Here is a 16,901-nt window from a genome sequence, read left to right on the forward strand (position 1 = left end):
GGGTAAATTCTTTGGATTATTAAGGAAAACTAAAAACAATTCTTGATATATACTACATAAGAAACCATGCCCTCTTACCAAAGGCAGGAATGATATATTAAGCACAAAATGCAAAATAGGACAGATTCCTGACCTGAGCCAGTATGCATATTCTTCAGCTTAGTTGTCCAAATAATATTATCCAAACATCATCGAAGTCATGACTAATATGAAATCTTAAGAGAACATAAATTATTGTTTATGGACCTAATTTAAATGCAAGCAGTTACTAGCATTATCAAGTTCATGATCCCCCTTAAAGGATCTTTTGGTTCATATTTAAAGGAGGCTGGGTGGCAAAAAAGGAGCTCTGGTGGCACAGTGCTTAAGGCATTTGACTGCTAACCAGAAGGTTGATAGTTCAAACCCACCAGCCACTCTGCGGAAGGAAGACTGGGAGATCTACTTCTGTAAAGATTTACCGCCTCAGAAACCCAAAGGGGTCACTATGAGTTGGAACTGACTCAATGGCAGTGAGTTTGTTTGCTTGTTTGTTTTTTTGGGGTAGCAAAAGCAGTTCAGGTTCAGCTGCTAACCTAAAAGCTGTCAGTTGGAACCCACCCAGCTGCTCTGCAGGAGAAAGACCTGGTGACCTGCTTCTGTAAAGATTACAGTCCAGAAAACCCTAGAAACAAACAAACAGAAAAAACCCAAACCCACTGCCATGGAGTTGATTCCAACCTGTAGCAACCCCCATTGGGTTTCTATGGTGGTAAATCTTTATGGAGTTAGATTGCCCTGTCTTCCTTCCACGGAGTGGCTGGTGCATTTGAACCATCAACCTTCTGGTTAGCAGTCAGATGCCTTAGGCACTGTGCCACTGGAGCTGCTTAGAACACCCTGTATAGCCATTCTCCTCTGACACATGGTGTCACCTTGAGTTGGAATCAATTTGACAGCAATGAGTTTGGTTTTTTCAGTTTGGCTTTTGTGTAGGTAAGTCAGTAGATTATATTTTGTGATCATCTGTAACATATCATTCCATACACATGTGTTATCTTTTGAATATCTGAATAATCATTGAATATTGAAAACTCTAGAGCTGCTATCTGACTTCATCTTATTCCACAGAAAATGAAGATGTGAAAAAGGTTAGTTATAGGACTTTGAAGTCTAAACGTCTGAATCTCCAACAACTCTGTTAACTTATTAACCTGACAGAAGGGGTTTAGGCTACCTACCTCTGTTTCCCAACTGGGAAAAGTAGGATAATAGAGCAGACCATTGGGAAGTGAGGAGGGGAAGGAACTGAAGGGCTTTATTAATTGTCAGTTAAAGCAATCTAGAAAGCCTACGTAGAAGCAACTATGCCATATGAAAAGTATAATTATCAAGGTACATGTTGTACCCTCCAGCAGCAGCAGGATGAAATGTTTATACCATAACAAGTATTTTCAGCCTACACTTTTGACAAAAACTACAATCTCTCAGGGTTATTTATTTATTTTTTCTTTCCATCGCAAAGCACCAGGTTCTCCTAGAGCTGTCAACAGAGAAAGACTGCAACCAAGCACTGCTATTTATGTTGTTTGTGTTTGTGATTTTCCTTTTGGTGTCTTAGATAGAGTCAGCAGATGCGTGCCTCATCCTTGCCAATAAGTACTGCGCTGACCCAGATGCAGAAGATGCCTCCAACATCATGAGGTAACCTTGGGAAGACTGGAGAGGGCCTTGGGCTTGGCATTCTGTTGTCTACTCTTTGGGTCCTCCACCAAGGACCATCTCTGCAGAACCTTCCTTCCCCCATAAGCCATGTCACGGCTTGCCACTTGCATATCCTCAGGGGAACCAAGGCTGTGGTGGGTGAAAAGGGCACTGACATAGGATGCCGTCAACTGGAAGCACACCTTTAACAGATAGAAACTCTGAGCTCACAATTAGTATGGGATTTCAGATACCTTGAGATAGACGTAGAAAAGGAAACACAGACTGAGATGAGTCCAGGCCTGAGTTAAATCACCATGTTCCCTAAGAGGGAGTGGAACTGAGACCACATCTGGAGTGATTTTGCCCCACTGGGACATTTGACAGTCAGGACATTTTTGGTTGTCACAACTCAGGAAGATCCTACTAGCATCTAGTGAGTAGAGACCAGGAATGCTGCTAAACCTCCCACAATGCACAGGACAGCTCCCCACAGCAGAGAATTACTTGGCTCAAAATGCTAATAATGCCCAGGTGGAGAAACCCAGTGTTAGGGCTTTCCCAAGTGTGTCTACAACCTGTTGATTAGTATATCCCCACCTCCACCCGCCAAAAGACTTAATTGATCAATAAACTTGTTTAAACCAAACCCACTTCCTTGAGTCGATTTTGCCTCATAGTGATGGTCTAAGACAGTGTAGAGCTGTCCCCGTTGGGTTTCTAAGGCTATAAACTTTACAGAAGCAGATTGTCACATCTTTCTCCTGTGAGGTGGCTGGTGGGTTTGAACTGCCAACCTTTCAGCTAGGAGCCAAGCGTCTAATCACTAGGCCACCAGGGCTCTTACTTGAATGAGCGTCCCCAAATTTAATCATTTTCTTCACTGAAGGCTTTCTCAGTACTTTTCAGTTTTTCTTTTTCAGTGCTAATATGAATTTCAAATACAATTTTCAACAGAGAATTTCTGAAAGCTATATTGACTGTTAACCAGAAGGTTGGCAGTTCAAACCAGCCACTCCTCGGAAGGAAGATGGGGCAGTTTACTTCCATAGTGATAATGCCTCAGAAACCCAAGGAGGGGTTGCTATGAGTCTGGTCCGACTTGACGGCACATAACAACAACAACAACAACAGGACTATAAGCCCTCTCCCACTTCCTTTTTTTTTTTTTTTAAACAGAACATCTTCTGCAGGGACAGTCTGGAAAACACTGCCCTGTGCCTTTCTGGCAAATGGGTTAGGTCCATCTCATGAAATGTCCGCTCAAACTCCAACGTCTTATTCTTTTCTCGTTTCGGAAGAAAATTGTTCAGTTTTTGTTCCATTCGTAGACCTATGTTTCAGATATCATGTGACTATGAAATGACCAAAGAGTTAAGACATTTTGCTCCAGTTAGTTAAAGTCCTTTTGGAATCCCTTTCTTCTCTAGCATGAGTTGCAGTGTAGTTAAGAGAACAGGAAGGGCTCTAATAGAAGATTCTGGAGAGGAGATAAACTAAAAGATTTCACTACCACCATATTCCTAGGAACTCTTGCCTAATTGTGAACAGCAGTCCTTTTGGTCTTTACAGAGATTCCTGATCCCTCCAACTTCTTTATGGTATCTGGGGAATTTACCTGAGGTTGAGGGTTGGGAAGTTGCCTTTGAATCATTGCAACCTTGCAAACTCCTTTGCCTTTGCTTTTAATCAGTGACCCCTGAGTGACAGAGCTTTCTTTCCCATCAGTGAGGTGGGAGAATTCCTCCAGTGTATTTCAGAGGAACAAGTACTCCCAGCAGCATCTGGTCCTTGGGTCTGGTAGGCAACATCTGACACAGTGGTCTCTTCCTACCTGCTTTTCTTAGGCAATATGCATAACCATAAACCAAACTCAGTGCTGTCCAGTCGATTGCAATTCATAGCTACGCTCTAGGACAGAGCAGAACTACCCCATCAGGTTTCCAAGGCTGTGATCTTTCCAGAAGCAGACTGTCACATCTTTCTTCTGCAGAGAGGCTGGTGGGTTCAAACCACTGATCTTTCAGTTAGCAGCCAAGTGCTTAACCACTGCACCACCAGAGAAGTCATTTCAAGGAACTTGATGCATAAGCTCTATTTAGTATTGGGCTTACCAGGCTGCAGAGAGTGATGGGTTGGGGTCTGCCTTCATACTTCAGCCTTGTGCAAAGCCATCCATTCCCTAAGTATTCACAGCTGGAAAATTACTGTTGTTATTGTTATGTGCTGTTGAGTCGGCCCCGACTCATAGCGACCCCTCCTTGGGTTTCTGAGGCAGTATCACTACGGAAGTAGGATTGCCCAACCTTCCTTCTGAGGAGTGGCTGGTGGGTTTGAACCGCCAACCTTCTGGTTAGCAGTCAAGTGCTTTAGCCACTATGCTAAACTTGGGGTGTGTTGTCTGCCCTTTCCTTGAACTAGGATTTCCATCCTTCAACCATGAAAGATTTCTGCCATCAGAGCTAGTTGAGGTGATAAGAAGGTAGCCTTCAAGAAACCAGGTGGCTTTATCTTCAGGTTTTCAAATAAAAAACTGAAAGATGATGAATCTGAAACTTTTGGGCTCACAAAGAAGTTGGGACTTTTCTCCAAAGTGAATAATAGAAGTGAAGGATAGTTTTGAAATGGATATTTATTTTAATCACAATATTTGATTTAAACGTTGACTGTGGAATGTTAATGTGAAGACATATAGATACAAGGATGATTGGCATGATGCCAAGGCATAAAAATGCCTGAACAAAAGAAGTATCCAACATATAATTAAGTCAATCATTAACCAGAAACAGAACTAAGGCTAGAGAGCGAAAGGAAATGGGAAACTCGGGGTTAAAAATCAATTCTGTCTTCCCCTTATTTATATAATCCTTCTTTCTCCTTAGTTTAATGAGACCAATCTGCCCCCTTTCAAGTGAAAATGTCAAAGATCCATTTGCAGTGAGCAAATGCAGAGAATTGGCTGATGTGCGCTGAATTCTAAGGGTGACGGGCCTACAGTCCTTGAGTTATAGGCACGGGCCAATGCAACACTTTTTCAAAAGTAAAATGAAATCCTTCAAGTGCAAAAGCCCGGGGTGAGTTGGTGTAGGTAGAGCTTCAGAACAATCCATTTCCCAAAGTCACACGTTGCAGCTTTTCCAACAAAGCTGCTCCCTTGCTTCCTCCCCTTCATCTCTGCTCAAAGAGGGATGATGGTGACGTGTAGAGTGAGTCTTGGTGGGAAATTTGTGGGGGCAGTCATAATAAATGCACTTGCATTTCTGATTAGGCTTAGAGGGTGGGCCTTTGTGTGGAATTCCATTCTTCAGCCTTTCTTGTCACAGAAGGAAATGTACAATGTCACCTCTGACAGAGTTGGTAATGAGAAAAACCATCACTTACATGTGGAGAGAGGTTTTAATGATTTCAAAGCATTTTCACATCTGGTTTCCCATTTGCTGTTCATACCAAGCCTGTGAAGTAAATAAAGCAGGTACTGCTGTCCCTGATGTCCAGATGAGGAAATAGGCACAGAGAACCCAGGGATTTCCTGAAGGTCACCCAGTTCGTTAGTATAGTACCTGGAACGAGGATCCAGGTGTTTCCATTCTGTCTCTTCCCTGCCCCTTTCCACAGTGATAGACATGGAAACAGAAGTGAGGGTGGTTAATTGAGTACAGTTTTAGAGCAGTTTGGGGGTGGAGTAATTTCCCACCAGATCTTGACCTCTGCAAAGCCTTCATCTTTCTCTCTGTCCAGTGTAAAGTCATCATTCAGACTCGGAGCTGTTGAAGGCTGAGTAGTTGATGTCATTTGAAGAGGACTGCTTAGAAATTATGTGAGAGTAGCCGAGTGTGTGTGACAACAAGAATAATTTGTCATGCTGCTGGTTTGATTGGTCATTGTCATCTTAAGTTGTTAGCTTGGAGAATTTGATGTCAGAGAGGGTTGTTTCTAGGCTAATCCCTAGGGTATGAGAGATTGCAACCTTGGAGATGCCAGTATTTCAGCGGGCTTTAGATGCTAACCAAAAGGCTGGTGGTTGGAACCAATGGCTTCATGGGAGAAAGGTGAAGCAATCTGCTTCTGTAAAGATTTATATGCTTGGAAACCCTTGGGGCAGTTCTACTCTGTCCTATAGCGCCTCTGTGAGTCTGAATTGACTCGATGGCAGTGGGTTGCGATAGATCGGTGCCTGTATAAGGAATAAGCCCAGGAATCCTGCTCCAGAACCCCACCTCCTGCCCAGTGCACACACATACACACACACATACACACACATACACACACATATGTGTGTGTATGTGTGTGTATATACACACACACACACATATATACCAAAGCATCATGGAGACCCTCCTTCGTTTTAGGCCCAGGGCAGTGTCTCTGGCTGTTTTGTGATTTCTTCTTCATAAGTATGGAATAGGGAGATAGAAACACAGTTTAACTTGGCTTCATGCCTGCAACTTTTCTGGATGTCCCTGACTGTTGGCCCCACCTTCCCCCCACTTGGAGGTCATCAAAGTAATCTTCGCATCAGAGAAGCCATGAGTAAGGCAGGCCTTGCCTCAGCTTTGGTTCTTTCTTTTTCCAGGGTAATCTCCATTAAGAACTACCATCCGAAGATCAGAATCATCACTCAGATGCTGCAGTATCACAACAAGGTAAGACAGTAAGAGCCTGTCACAGGCCTAAAGATGCAAATGTGGGTCCAGCCTCTTCTCCCTCACTGCAGAGACACGTACATGCATGCACACAAAAATCCACACATTCACGTGTGTTTGTGTGTGCATACATGCACACACACAGAGATGAAATTCAAAAGCCTGGATACAGAGCTATAGTGGGTAGAAAGTTCCCTAGGACATCTCTTCAGTCCAGACAACTAGTTTTTAGTTGGTCACTGGCAGGAAACTCCTGATTCTAATACTCAGGATAACCTTGTTGGATCCCTAGGTTCAGATATATTGATGTATCCTTTAGGTCCCATCCAGAATAAAATGCCAGCAACTTCCCTTTTGATGTGCTCAGTCATCTCTTCCTTCAACATTAATTGGATACCTAGCATTTAGGTTTCACTCTAGCAGGTACCACCACAGACAGAAGTGAAGGAGAGGCCCTAGTTTGTGCCTACAGAGATCTAACAGTTAAATTGTAGAAAGTGAGGTGACATCTGTATCTGAGACCAGGTGAACTTGAAGGCAGGTAATGTACCCTAGGTGGAGAATGTGGAGAACATGGTATTCTCACATTCAAGTGAGGATTCGCACAGTTGAATTTAGGAAAATAGTTGTTGATCCAGAGATTGAATTTAAGGGAATTTTCCTAGTGTTACAGCTTCATTTGGGGGATTGGAAAGAAAATCAATGTCAGAGTCCATACCGTTTCCTTTGTGATTGGCTTCTCAGGAAACTGGAGTTCAGTCTTTCATCTAAAGGCAATGCCTTTTCTCTGACCCAGTCAGTACACTCCCAGGCAAACAGCTTTGGGGGAGGGAAGGTGGCACCTTTTTCTGTTTGCTATGGAGCTGGTTATCTCCTTAATGAGGCTTAGAAACTGGAGGCTGCTCAGTACCTGGAGCCAGGTGTCCTGCATGAACAAAATAACTCCCTGCTGGGTTATGAGTGAGCATGTGCCCCAGCTTATCAGCCATATTCCCTACAAAATAAGCATTCAGGTGACCCAGAGAAGACCCCACCCCCACCCCTTCTGCCAAATGCACCAGCTTTGTGCCATTATTTCTTAATTGCTGGCAAATGCTGACCTATTTTGCTGTGTGGAGGCACACTAGAGGCCATCATTGAGTGGAACCTGCTGTCAGTAACTGGCCCACCACTTGGAATGGCTGCCCACTGTCACCATTACCCCACCCTTAGCAGGTGGCTCCCTTGCAGAACATGGTATTCTCCAGGCAGTGGGCTTGGTGGTGGGCACCCAAGGTCACATTCTCCTGTTTACCTCTTGGAAATTCAAGGACACTGAAGAGATAAAGTGAGAATATTGATAACTTACAAGCTTCAATGCAAAGAAGTATTTTTGATGGCAGCCCCTTTAGGTGGAAGTGAATTATAATAGCAAAACTGTGGCTAGTGACAGCTCTTGAGGCAACAAGTTCTCCTTTCATTTTTAAGTTGACATTTCACTTGGTGTGAGGGTGCTTAAAGCTGCTGTTTACATTTTTAGCTGACTTTAGATTGAGTAGGAAAATAAATGTAATGTTTAGAAAGAGATGTCGGTTCCTTTTTTTATTCTTCAAGAAATTTAGGAGGATTTTTAACTCTGATTCTAGTTAAACTCCAAGTAGCTCAACCAGCCTAGGATCCAGGCAGTATTTGGTTAGCGTTACCATGATCATATCAACCTGAATGTCTTCTCTAAAACTCTGCATTGTAATTCTTCAGAAACAATGATGAAAACGTCCATCTAAACAAATCATTCTTAGAAGTCATCCATGATGACTTGCTTAAAACTTATTTTGTTTAGAACCATCCAAATCTACTTTGCCCACGTAAAATTAATAAGGCGGTGGTTGTTGTTGTTGTTATGTGCCGTCGAGTCGGACTCGACTCATAGCGACCCCTCCTTGGGTTTCCGAGGTAGTATCACTATGGAAGTAGATTGCCCCATCTTCCTTCCGAGGAGATGACTAAAGTGCACTTGCTTAAGCCATAGTCTGTGCAGTTGCTTCATATGCTTGTGAAAGCTGGACAATGAAAAAGGAAGACAGCAAAAGACTTGATGCATTTCCACTGTGATTTTGGTGAAGAAGATTAAATATACTGTGAACTTCCAAAACAATGAACAAATCATTCTTGGAAGAAACACAACCTGAATGGTCCTTAGAAGTGAGGATGATAAGACTTTGGATTATTTACTTTGGACATGTCATTAGGAAAGACCAACCACTAGGATGTACCTATCATGTTTGGTAAAGTGGAAGGTCAGCAAAAATGAGAGAAACAGCCAGTGAGATGGATTGACACAATAGCTGCAACCAGGGATGCAGACATGCCAACAATCATGAAGATGGCACAGGACCAGGCAGCGTCTTGTTCTGTTATACGTAAGGTCTCTGTGAATCAGAGCTGACTTGCTAGCACCTAACAACAGCAACAAGGGGAATCTTTCTCTGTCATTCCATTGAATGGAACTAAAGGCTATTTATCATCTTCTGGAGAAAGAATAGAAAGTACCCTGGTTACTGTTTGACATCTCATTCCTAGCAGAAATCAGAATGCATGCTCTTATTCTGCTTCACAGTTTTGTACTATTTTCTAAGATGCTCCCACTTACTTTTTCAACATTTTTTTTTTCCTTCTCTCTTTCAACATTTTTATTTCCTCTCTTGGTACTTTCTCTTCACCTGTAACTAGATACCCAGAGACTTTCACCCATTAAAAGTTGCTATCAGGAAAGAACCTGCATGTGTGTGTAAAATTAAGTTACTATGACTATATTCCAAGAAATAAGTTTATTCCACAATTGCATATTGGGCTTAAAATAAAAAGAATTTCAATCCCCTGTGACTTAATGATGGTGTATTCTAGGGCCTAAAGGGACATAGAGAAGCTGCCTGCCTTCCCTCCATGTAAAACTGGCTCTGAGTTTGTCATCATAATAATTGCAGACATTTGTGTCATATTTTATGGTTTTTAAAGAGCTTTGACATCCATTATCTCATTTAGTCCTCATTTGACCATCTGTGCATTTTAGCATCCCAGTGTGACTTCAGACCATGGGATCTAAGCTCTGTCACAGACAGAGCAGCCCTGATGGGCGCAAATCATGGTCACTCAGCAGCCAACGAACTAAGAGAGATGCCAACTGCCACCTTCTCTATAAATAGAGTCATAGCCCTTAGAACCAAACTGTGTTTTTTCAGAGCAACCTTATAGAAGGACTGGCGTTTTGCAAAGTATTATTATTATTTTTTAAATATCAATAGACTTCGTGAAAGAAGGCTCAGTGGAATAGCAATTAAGCACTTGGCTGCTAACTGACAGGTTGGTAGTTCAAACCCACTCTGCAGCTCTGCAGGAGAAAGACTTCGCAATCTGCTTCAGTAAAGATTATAGCCAAGAAAACCCTATGAGGCAGTTCTCCTCTCTCACATGAGGTCACTGAGTCAGAATCAACTCTATAGCACCCAACAACAACAGACTTGGTGAAGAGGAACACTGTCAGCCTGGCCATCTCTGAACATGGAAGAAAGATGGTGCGAGCATTTTCTGATTTGACTGTCAATGGCTTGAAGCTCTTCAAGAATAGTTTATGACATCTTGGAGTCACTCCTGATGATTTAGCTATTTATGAGTTTTTCAATTTCCTAGTAGACTCTAGTACAAGAGGCCTGTGTCTCTGACCTGGAACTCAAGTCCCAGTGTCCAACGGAAATCCAAGTTATTTGAATTTTCTTTCACTGAACCCTTACACTTGGATAAAACCAAATCAAAGCCACTGTCTGTGAGTCAATTTTAACTCACAGTGACCTGATGTGTGACAGAGTAGAACTGTTTTATAAGGTTCTTGGTTATAATCTTTACAGAAGTAGATTGCCAGGCCTTTCTTCTGTGCTGCTGCTGAGTGGGTTTGAACCACCAAACTTTAGGTTAGTAGTCAAGCACGAACCATTTGTACCATTCAGGGAACTTTACACTTGGATACTAGTGTAAAAATGTCTCCTGTTAAATGACCTTCTTTGATTCTGTGGTGGCTTCCCCAAAGTTTTATGTGTAGTGAAGGATGGAGCTGGGACTGGAACCCTTCTCTCCTGGTTTCCCAGGACAGCCTGTTTTCACGTTCTTTCTCAGTGAGGTGAGGAGAAGGTTCAGTAGTGGGGAAGCTCTAGTCCTGCCAGACCTGTGTTTTATATTCTTCAAAGTAGAAATGATTTGCTTCCAGATTCTGGAATCTTCTGCCAGATCCATATTTTCCTCAAATGACAAAGGATAAGGTTGACAGTAACAAAGATTTTAAGTTCTTTGGTGGTTCTCCTCTCTTTGTGTCATGCACACAGACCTCCCTCCAAGTTTTTGGCACATTCACTCCCTGCTCCCTACCTGGTGATTGGAGAAAATATAATAGCCAAAAAGGAGGCCATCGAAGCCTAAGAAATGAAACCAACTTTACTTGATTGTTCCATGTATGACATGTAATAAATATCTTTAAAAAACTCACACTAGCTGGGGACACGAAAAACTCAAGGCCTAAAAGCCTGGACTCCATACTGCAAAGATGTGTGAGACCCTCTTAAACAAAAGTTTTGTTTGTTGGTTGATTGGCTTTAAGGTGCTGTAAAGGTTGTGTGGTGTCTGTCTTGACTTTCAACCATCCAAATTTCCTTTCACACTACATGGTTTACTTGTTCATTACTTAGATTTAATTTCTTCTCTTTGTTCTCAGATGATGTTAATGCAAATCACTATTTATCCACTTAAACTGATATATCTCCTAGACTTACAGGGAAGTAAAAGGGAAAAAGTAGCTTTCTTAAGCCAATGAAGAGTAGGGAAAGAAATGGGATAAAGGGTAGGGATTGTTGGAATTGAGTACATGATGGAAAGGTTGTCTAATACTCAGCTTATAGAAATTTCTGTCTACTATGGTCCACTGCTATGGAGCTCTGGTGGTGCAGTACCTAAGGCATTTGACTGCTAACCAGAAGGTTGGTGGCTTCCCACTCAGTGGAAGCACGACTGGGCAATCTACTTCCATAAAGATTTACCACCTCAGAAACCCAATGGGGGTCACTATGAGTTGGAATCAACTCGATGGCAGTGGAATTGGTTTTTTGGTATGGTCCACACATGAGTCTGTTTTAACCATGCCCCCATTATGTAGGATACAATTATCTTTCCTGAGAGTCAACTTGTGAGTTAGCACTCAAAAGATTTTCACAGAAGTAGATTTTGCAAGAAGAAATTTCACATGAGTGCTATTTCTAAAGTAGAGCACTAACCATTAGACTTGATCTTGGCTTCTACAATGGAGTTTTCCATCACCTTCTACTAAAACTACTATATATTGTCCCAAAAGTGAACAGGAAGCGCTTTTGGTGCTCTCCTGAGACTTGGGGATAAATAATAATGTCAAGGCATTAGAATCTTGGCATTAGTGGAGAACTAGAAGGGCTGTCAAGGAGCTCTGGTGGCAGAGTGGTTAAGGCATTTAGCTGCTAGCCAAAATGTTGGTGGTTAGAACCCATCAGCCACTCCACAGAGGAAGAGTGAGGCTGTTTGCTTCTGTAAAGATTGACAGCCTTGGAAACCCTATGGGTCAGTTCTAATCTGTCTAATAGGGATGCTATAAGTCAGAATCAACTTGATGGCCATGGGTTAGAAGGGCTATTTGTTTCAACCTCCCATACAAAAGCTGCTTTTTTCAGAGACTTGGAGGAATAGAATCCTGAGTTTCAGGGACAAGAATCTTGCATTTTTAGGAGACATCCATCTCCATTTATTGGACAAATTGTATTCTTAGAGAGTTCCTTTATGTAGCAAGCCAAAAAACTGCTTGCTTGCAATATGTACTAGTCAGTCTTAATTCTGGCCTCTAGAACAAGGCAGGGCAGGAATCATCCCTGTTTAACATGGCAGCACCTGAGGTGTTCAGAAATAACTGTAGTGTCTCCATGAAGGCGTTCCTTCTTGCTGGCTCACTTAATTGGTCCTCAGAAGATGTTTCTAGAACTTTCACCTTATAATTTTTCTCTGGAAGTTATTCAATTTTTCATTTTCCCTCTTTAAATCTGACTGTTAAAACCAGATCAACTACTCTGGAACTAGCCTGTCTAGTTTATTTCCCTTGATTGGCAAGCCATTTCTAAGGAGAAAGCATTAGCTTTCTTTGAAATGCGTCACTAGATTGGCCTCTATTGGGAGGTCTTAGTTACACGATTACTGCTTGGTTTTCTTCCCCTGTTGGTTTTCTGATACTGCTGGGTTGTTTTTGTTTTGCTTTTTAAAATAATACCTGATTAGGTTTTGCTTTGCTTCTTTTTTTCCAACGTCTTTTGTCAAGTTAAGTCTTCTTATTTTGAATTTATATAATTGATTTTTTTGAACCTAAATGCTGTATTTGACTTTAAGAAATTTAAAACTTTTCTGGTTGTTTTTTTTCCTCATTTTCCTAACTCTGGAGAACTTTTTGAATCTTGATTCTTTTATTCTATTATCTCTGATTTTTTGTTTCATGCTACTTAAAAATAATTGGAGGTGCAGGCCTTCCATATCCTTGTCTCAGAGTTTGGCCTAACTGCTGAATAGGACTGGGCCATCTGCAATAGACTGTAATCATAGGTGTAAAACACCTAGGATTTTCCTGATAGTCATCGTAGGGCAGTGGTTTGCAAAGTCTAGTCCCAGAGCAGCAGCAGCAGCAGCAGCATCACCTAGAACGTGTTAGCAATGCCCCTTCTCCAGCCTCACCCCATACCTGGGGTGGGCCCAGCAACCTTTGCTTTTATAAACCTTGCAGGTGATTCTGATGGCCTCTCAAGTTGGAGGGCCACTGATCTAGGGTGAAAGTGAAAAGGAAACATCAAATCCATAGGCATCTGATAGTCTTGCAGTCTGTTCGAGGAGCCAGTTTATGAACAACCTGAGCAGACATCCTAGTAACAAGGGCTGATCTCCCTGTCGTAAGAGGAAATTCCCTCTGGGCTCTGACTTCATGACAAACCTGAGGGAAGCACTTGGGCTTGATAGGTACAGAAGCACTGTTCTAGAGGGACTGAAGCATGAGGAATAGAAGAGTTGAATCAAACACCAGACCAGGCAAAGAAAGGACAAGTTGGAGTAACCCTGGGCCATTGGGTAGTGCTGAATTCCCCAGAGATTTTAAACAATTGACATTTACAAAAGCAAGGTCCCATACCTGTTTTTGTTTCCACAGGCGCATCTGCTAAACATCCCGAGCTGGAATTGGAAAGAAGGGGATGATGCAATCTGCCTTGCAGAGCTGAAGCTGGGTTTCATAGCCCAGAGCTGCCTGGCTCAAGGCCTCTCCACGATGCTCGCCAACCTCTTCTCCATGAGGTCATTCATAAAGGTAACGTCTTGTCTTATTAGAGCACATTAGCTTGGGATTCAATTTGTCGTGGGGTTGAGTAGAGAGCACAGCTTAAACTCAAAACAGATCGCTGTGTTTTAACCACTTTGGTTAAGGAGAAATTCCTTGTTACAGATTTGGGCACAAGGCCAGCTTCTTTCAAAATTATGTTTTTATTTTTATTTGGCACATCCATGGCCATTAAATGATTGTTCAAAGCGCAGTCCTCTCTTTTTTTAGATAAACCACATGTTTATCTATCAACAAAGCCTCCGCTGTTAAAACAAAAATATGATTTATATACATTCCATATGGCACTGGAGCGCCTAAAGAAAAGAATTATCATTTTGCTCTTTTACATCAAGTGGCTGGTGGACCTCTCACTGTGAGGATAAATGCAGACCATGTGTTTGTACTGAAGCCCAAACCCCAACAACTTAATTCATTTATTTATTTCTGCACAATCAAGGAGGCCAGCAGGGCTGACATGCCATGGTTATTTGAATGGAGAGTGAAATGATGAACTGACTTCTCGGCAGCGGTGCCCTTGACACCAGGAGACAGGCGGTCTAGATATGTTCGTCCCCTTATCTGCCGTGTTCCCCACAGAACTGACAGGATAGCCACTCCAAAGCCCTCAAAGTGATCACTGCCCAGTGGACCAATTTGGCAAGGAGACGAAGGCCTCTCTGTTCTCACAGGCCAGGCCAGGCTTGCGTTTCCAGGCATTGACTGGGAGTCCATGCCTCTACAAAAAAAGCTTCTGGAGGGCAGGGTGACAATAACACCAGTCTTTATCCTTGCCTTATTCCTAGTCTAGGCAGACAACATGGCAAACCAGAACAGTAAAACTGACTAGGGTGGGCTTTTCTGATTTGATGGCAGTTAGCTCAGGTTCTGGATTTATATTCCTCTTCCTGTTATCAGATAGGCTGCCAAATGAGTAACATTCAGCGCTGGGGAGTTAGTAAGTCACCATGAGGTCCCACAAAGGGGGCCAGAAGCTCTGCCAGCAGAGGCATGAGACCTCCGGACTTTGCTGTCTTTGCTGCCATATCCACTTCTAGCAATAAGTTATTTTGTGGCACGGAGGAAGTGGGCCTGGTCGGAGTGAGAGGGATGGGTGAAAGGACGGGGTGAAAATGATTGACTTAGTCTGTGTAAGCGCTCACCCTGGGGATCCACCAGGTATGTTACTCACAGCAGGATCTTTTTTTTTTTTTTTTTTAAGATCTAACACTGTACCCTTTTTACTTACCTTATTTAAATTATTTAGCCAATGGATAGTTCACATTGCTCTATGTAAAAGGACAAATTGTCTTGAAGCACTTTCAGTCACTTTAGTTATGCTCATAGCTACTGACACCTTGATTTTTAAAAATCTTGCTCTCATACTCCTTATATGCCCAAAGACCTCAATTCAACAGAGCTCCCAGCTCAGATCCAGCTTACAAATGTGTGGATGTTGCTTTCCCTTTAAATGGCTTAATTCATTTAAGCCATTTAACTGGATGCAAAATGGAGACAGCAAAATGGGCTATGTGGCTGTGTTTTATGCTTAGGGACAAGCCCCCAAAGGCAGAAATAGCCATGTGTCTTGTGTTTAACACAAGGAGCCCAGGGACTGTGACCAAGAGAACTCCTAGGGTTCTCTCAGCTGAGCTCTGGTGGTTTCCTCCAGTAGGGGCTTGCCCACAGGGCCAAGCACATGGTCCTAGGAGCTGGTCTCTGCTTCCTTGTGTTGATGTGACATGAACCTTGGCAGGGGCCCACTGCAGATGGGGGCACTTGCCATGCGTATGTTTTGATTTTGTGGTGCCTGAATGGTAACTAGAGCTGCCTGTCAAGAAAATTAATAAAATGACTGTGATGCTGGTTCCTCGGTGTCGTTACCAGCAGGGAGAACTTCTGCCCAACTTTTCTCAAGACCCTGCAGGGCCTCACCTCCACAGCCAAGGACTTCCCCTCCAGCCGAGCTAATCCCATACTGCCAAGTTCCTATTGAGGAAGAGCCTGTGGGAAAGGCCAGGCTGGGCCCTGGTGTAACTGAAAACACATTTCCCTCCCTGGGTTATGTTACCATGTTATTTCTGTTCAGAGCTAACTTCCTCATGTTAAAAGGTAGCTCTCTGAACATAGCCTTTTAGCACTGAGGTGGTCTTTGGGTCGGAATTCTCCAAGGCCATATATCCAGTGACCTGGAAATAACAAATCTTCTCTCTATCTTTGTATGGATGTGTGTGTATATTGTTGTTGTTATGTGCCGTCGAGTCAGCCCTGACTCATAGCGACCCCTCCTTGGGTTTCCAAGGCAGTATCACTACGGAAGTAGATTGCCCAACCTTCCTTCCGAGGAGTGGCTGGTGGGTTTGAACCACCAGCCTTCTGGTTAGCCATCCAGTGCCTTAGGCACTATGCTACCAGAGCTCATGTGTGTGTATATAGATGTAATTTAAAATTAAAAATCACTCACTCACTGCCATCGAGTCATCCCACTTGTAGCGACCCCTCCTTGGCTTTCTGAGGCAATATCACTATGGAAATAGATAGCCCAAGAGGGATAGCATTTTGCTCCCCATTCTATATTATCACCTTTGAGTGGTTACCCTTCAAATTTCAGCTCCTCATCTCTTTTAGGTCATAATGATGCTCTCCTTGGCATGTTTTATATATTATCTCCCATTCCAGGGATCACAAAGCCCTCACTTACGTTTATTTTGTGGGGACGGGCAGGGTTAGAGATGGGAAGGGAGATTTATAAGTGGGTTTACAGAAATTGGTTCCTGCACCCAGAGTTCCATGGTCTATGATGGAGAACTTATCAACACTTCCATGGGACAAGCAGGCCTGTTAGGCTGGAGGGAAAAGGGACAAGCCTCTGGCAGTGCTCAGTCCTTTGAGAATACTTAGCATTCGGGGCAGCCAAAGGGGGGCATGAGCACACCCTCTCCCTGAACTGGGGCAGGTGTAGTGTCTGTTTCTTCGTTCTTCAGAATCCATTGTATTCTGCCGGTGTTCAAGAGAGAGGAAGAAGGACAAAGCTATAACAGGGATGATAACACAGGCAGAAGCAGAGTGACCCCACTAGGCTATTACTATACATGAGACCAAAAAGCCAAGATTGAAGCATGGGTGATAAAACTCAACAAGGAACACAAGGACTACTGACAAGTGGGTTTTACAACAGAGAA

General features: G+C 42.9%; 1 protein-coding gene across 1 annotated transcript in view; it reads left to right on the forward strand.

Moving 5' to 3' along the window:
• The window catches only part of KCNMA1 (potassium calcium-activated channel subfamily M alpha 1), a 1,147,148-nt gene that overhangs the window by 865,615 nt on the left and 264,632 nt on the right, over positions 1 to 16,901 (forward strand). Inside the window, exons 11-13 of the mRNA XM_007938677.2 lie at positions 1,601 to 1,683; positions 6,257 to 6,326; positions 13,555 to 13,710. Of these exons, the coding sequence (XP_007936868.1) occupies positions 1,601 to 1,683; positions 6,257 to 6,326; positions 13,555 to 13,710 (309 nt within the window). The remainder of the gene's footprint in view (positions 1 to 1,600; positions 1,684 to 6,256; positions 6,327 to 13,554; positions 13,711 to 16,901) is intronic.

The sequence above is a fragment of the Orycteropus afer genome, unplaced genomic scaffold (assembly GCF_000298275.1).
Source record: "Orycteropus afer afer isolate SDZICR_OR568_19922 unplaced genomic scaffold, OryAfe1.0 scaffold00052, whole genome shotgun sequence".
NCBI classification, from domain to species: domain Eukaryota; kingdom Metazoa; phylum Chordata; class Mammalia; order Tubulidentata; family Orycteropodidae; genus Orycteropus; species Orycteropus afer.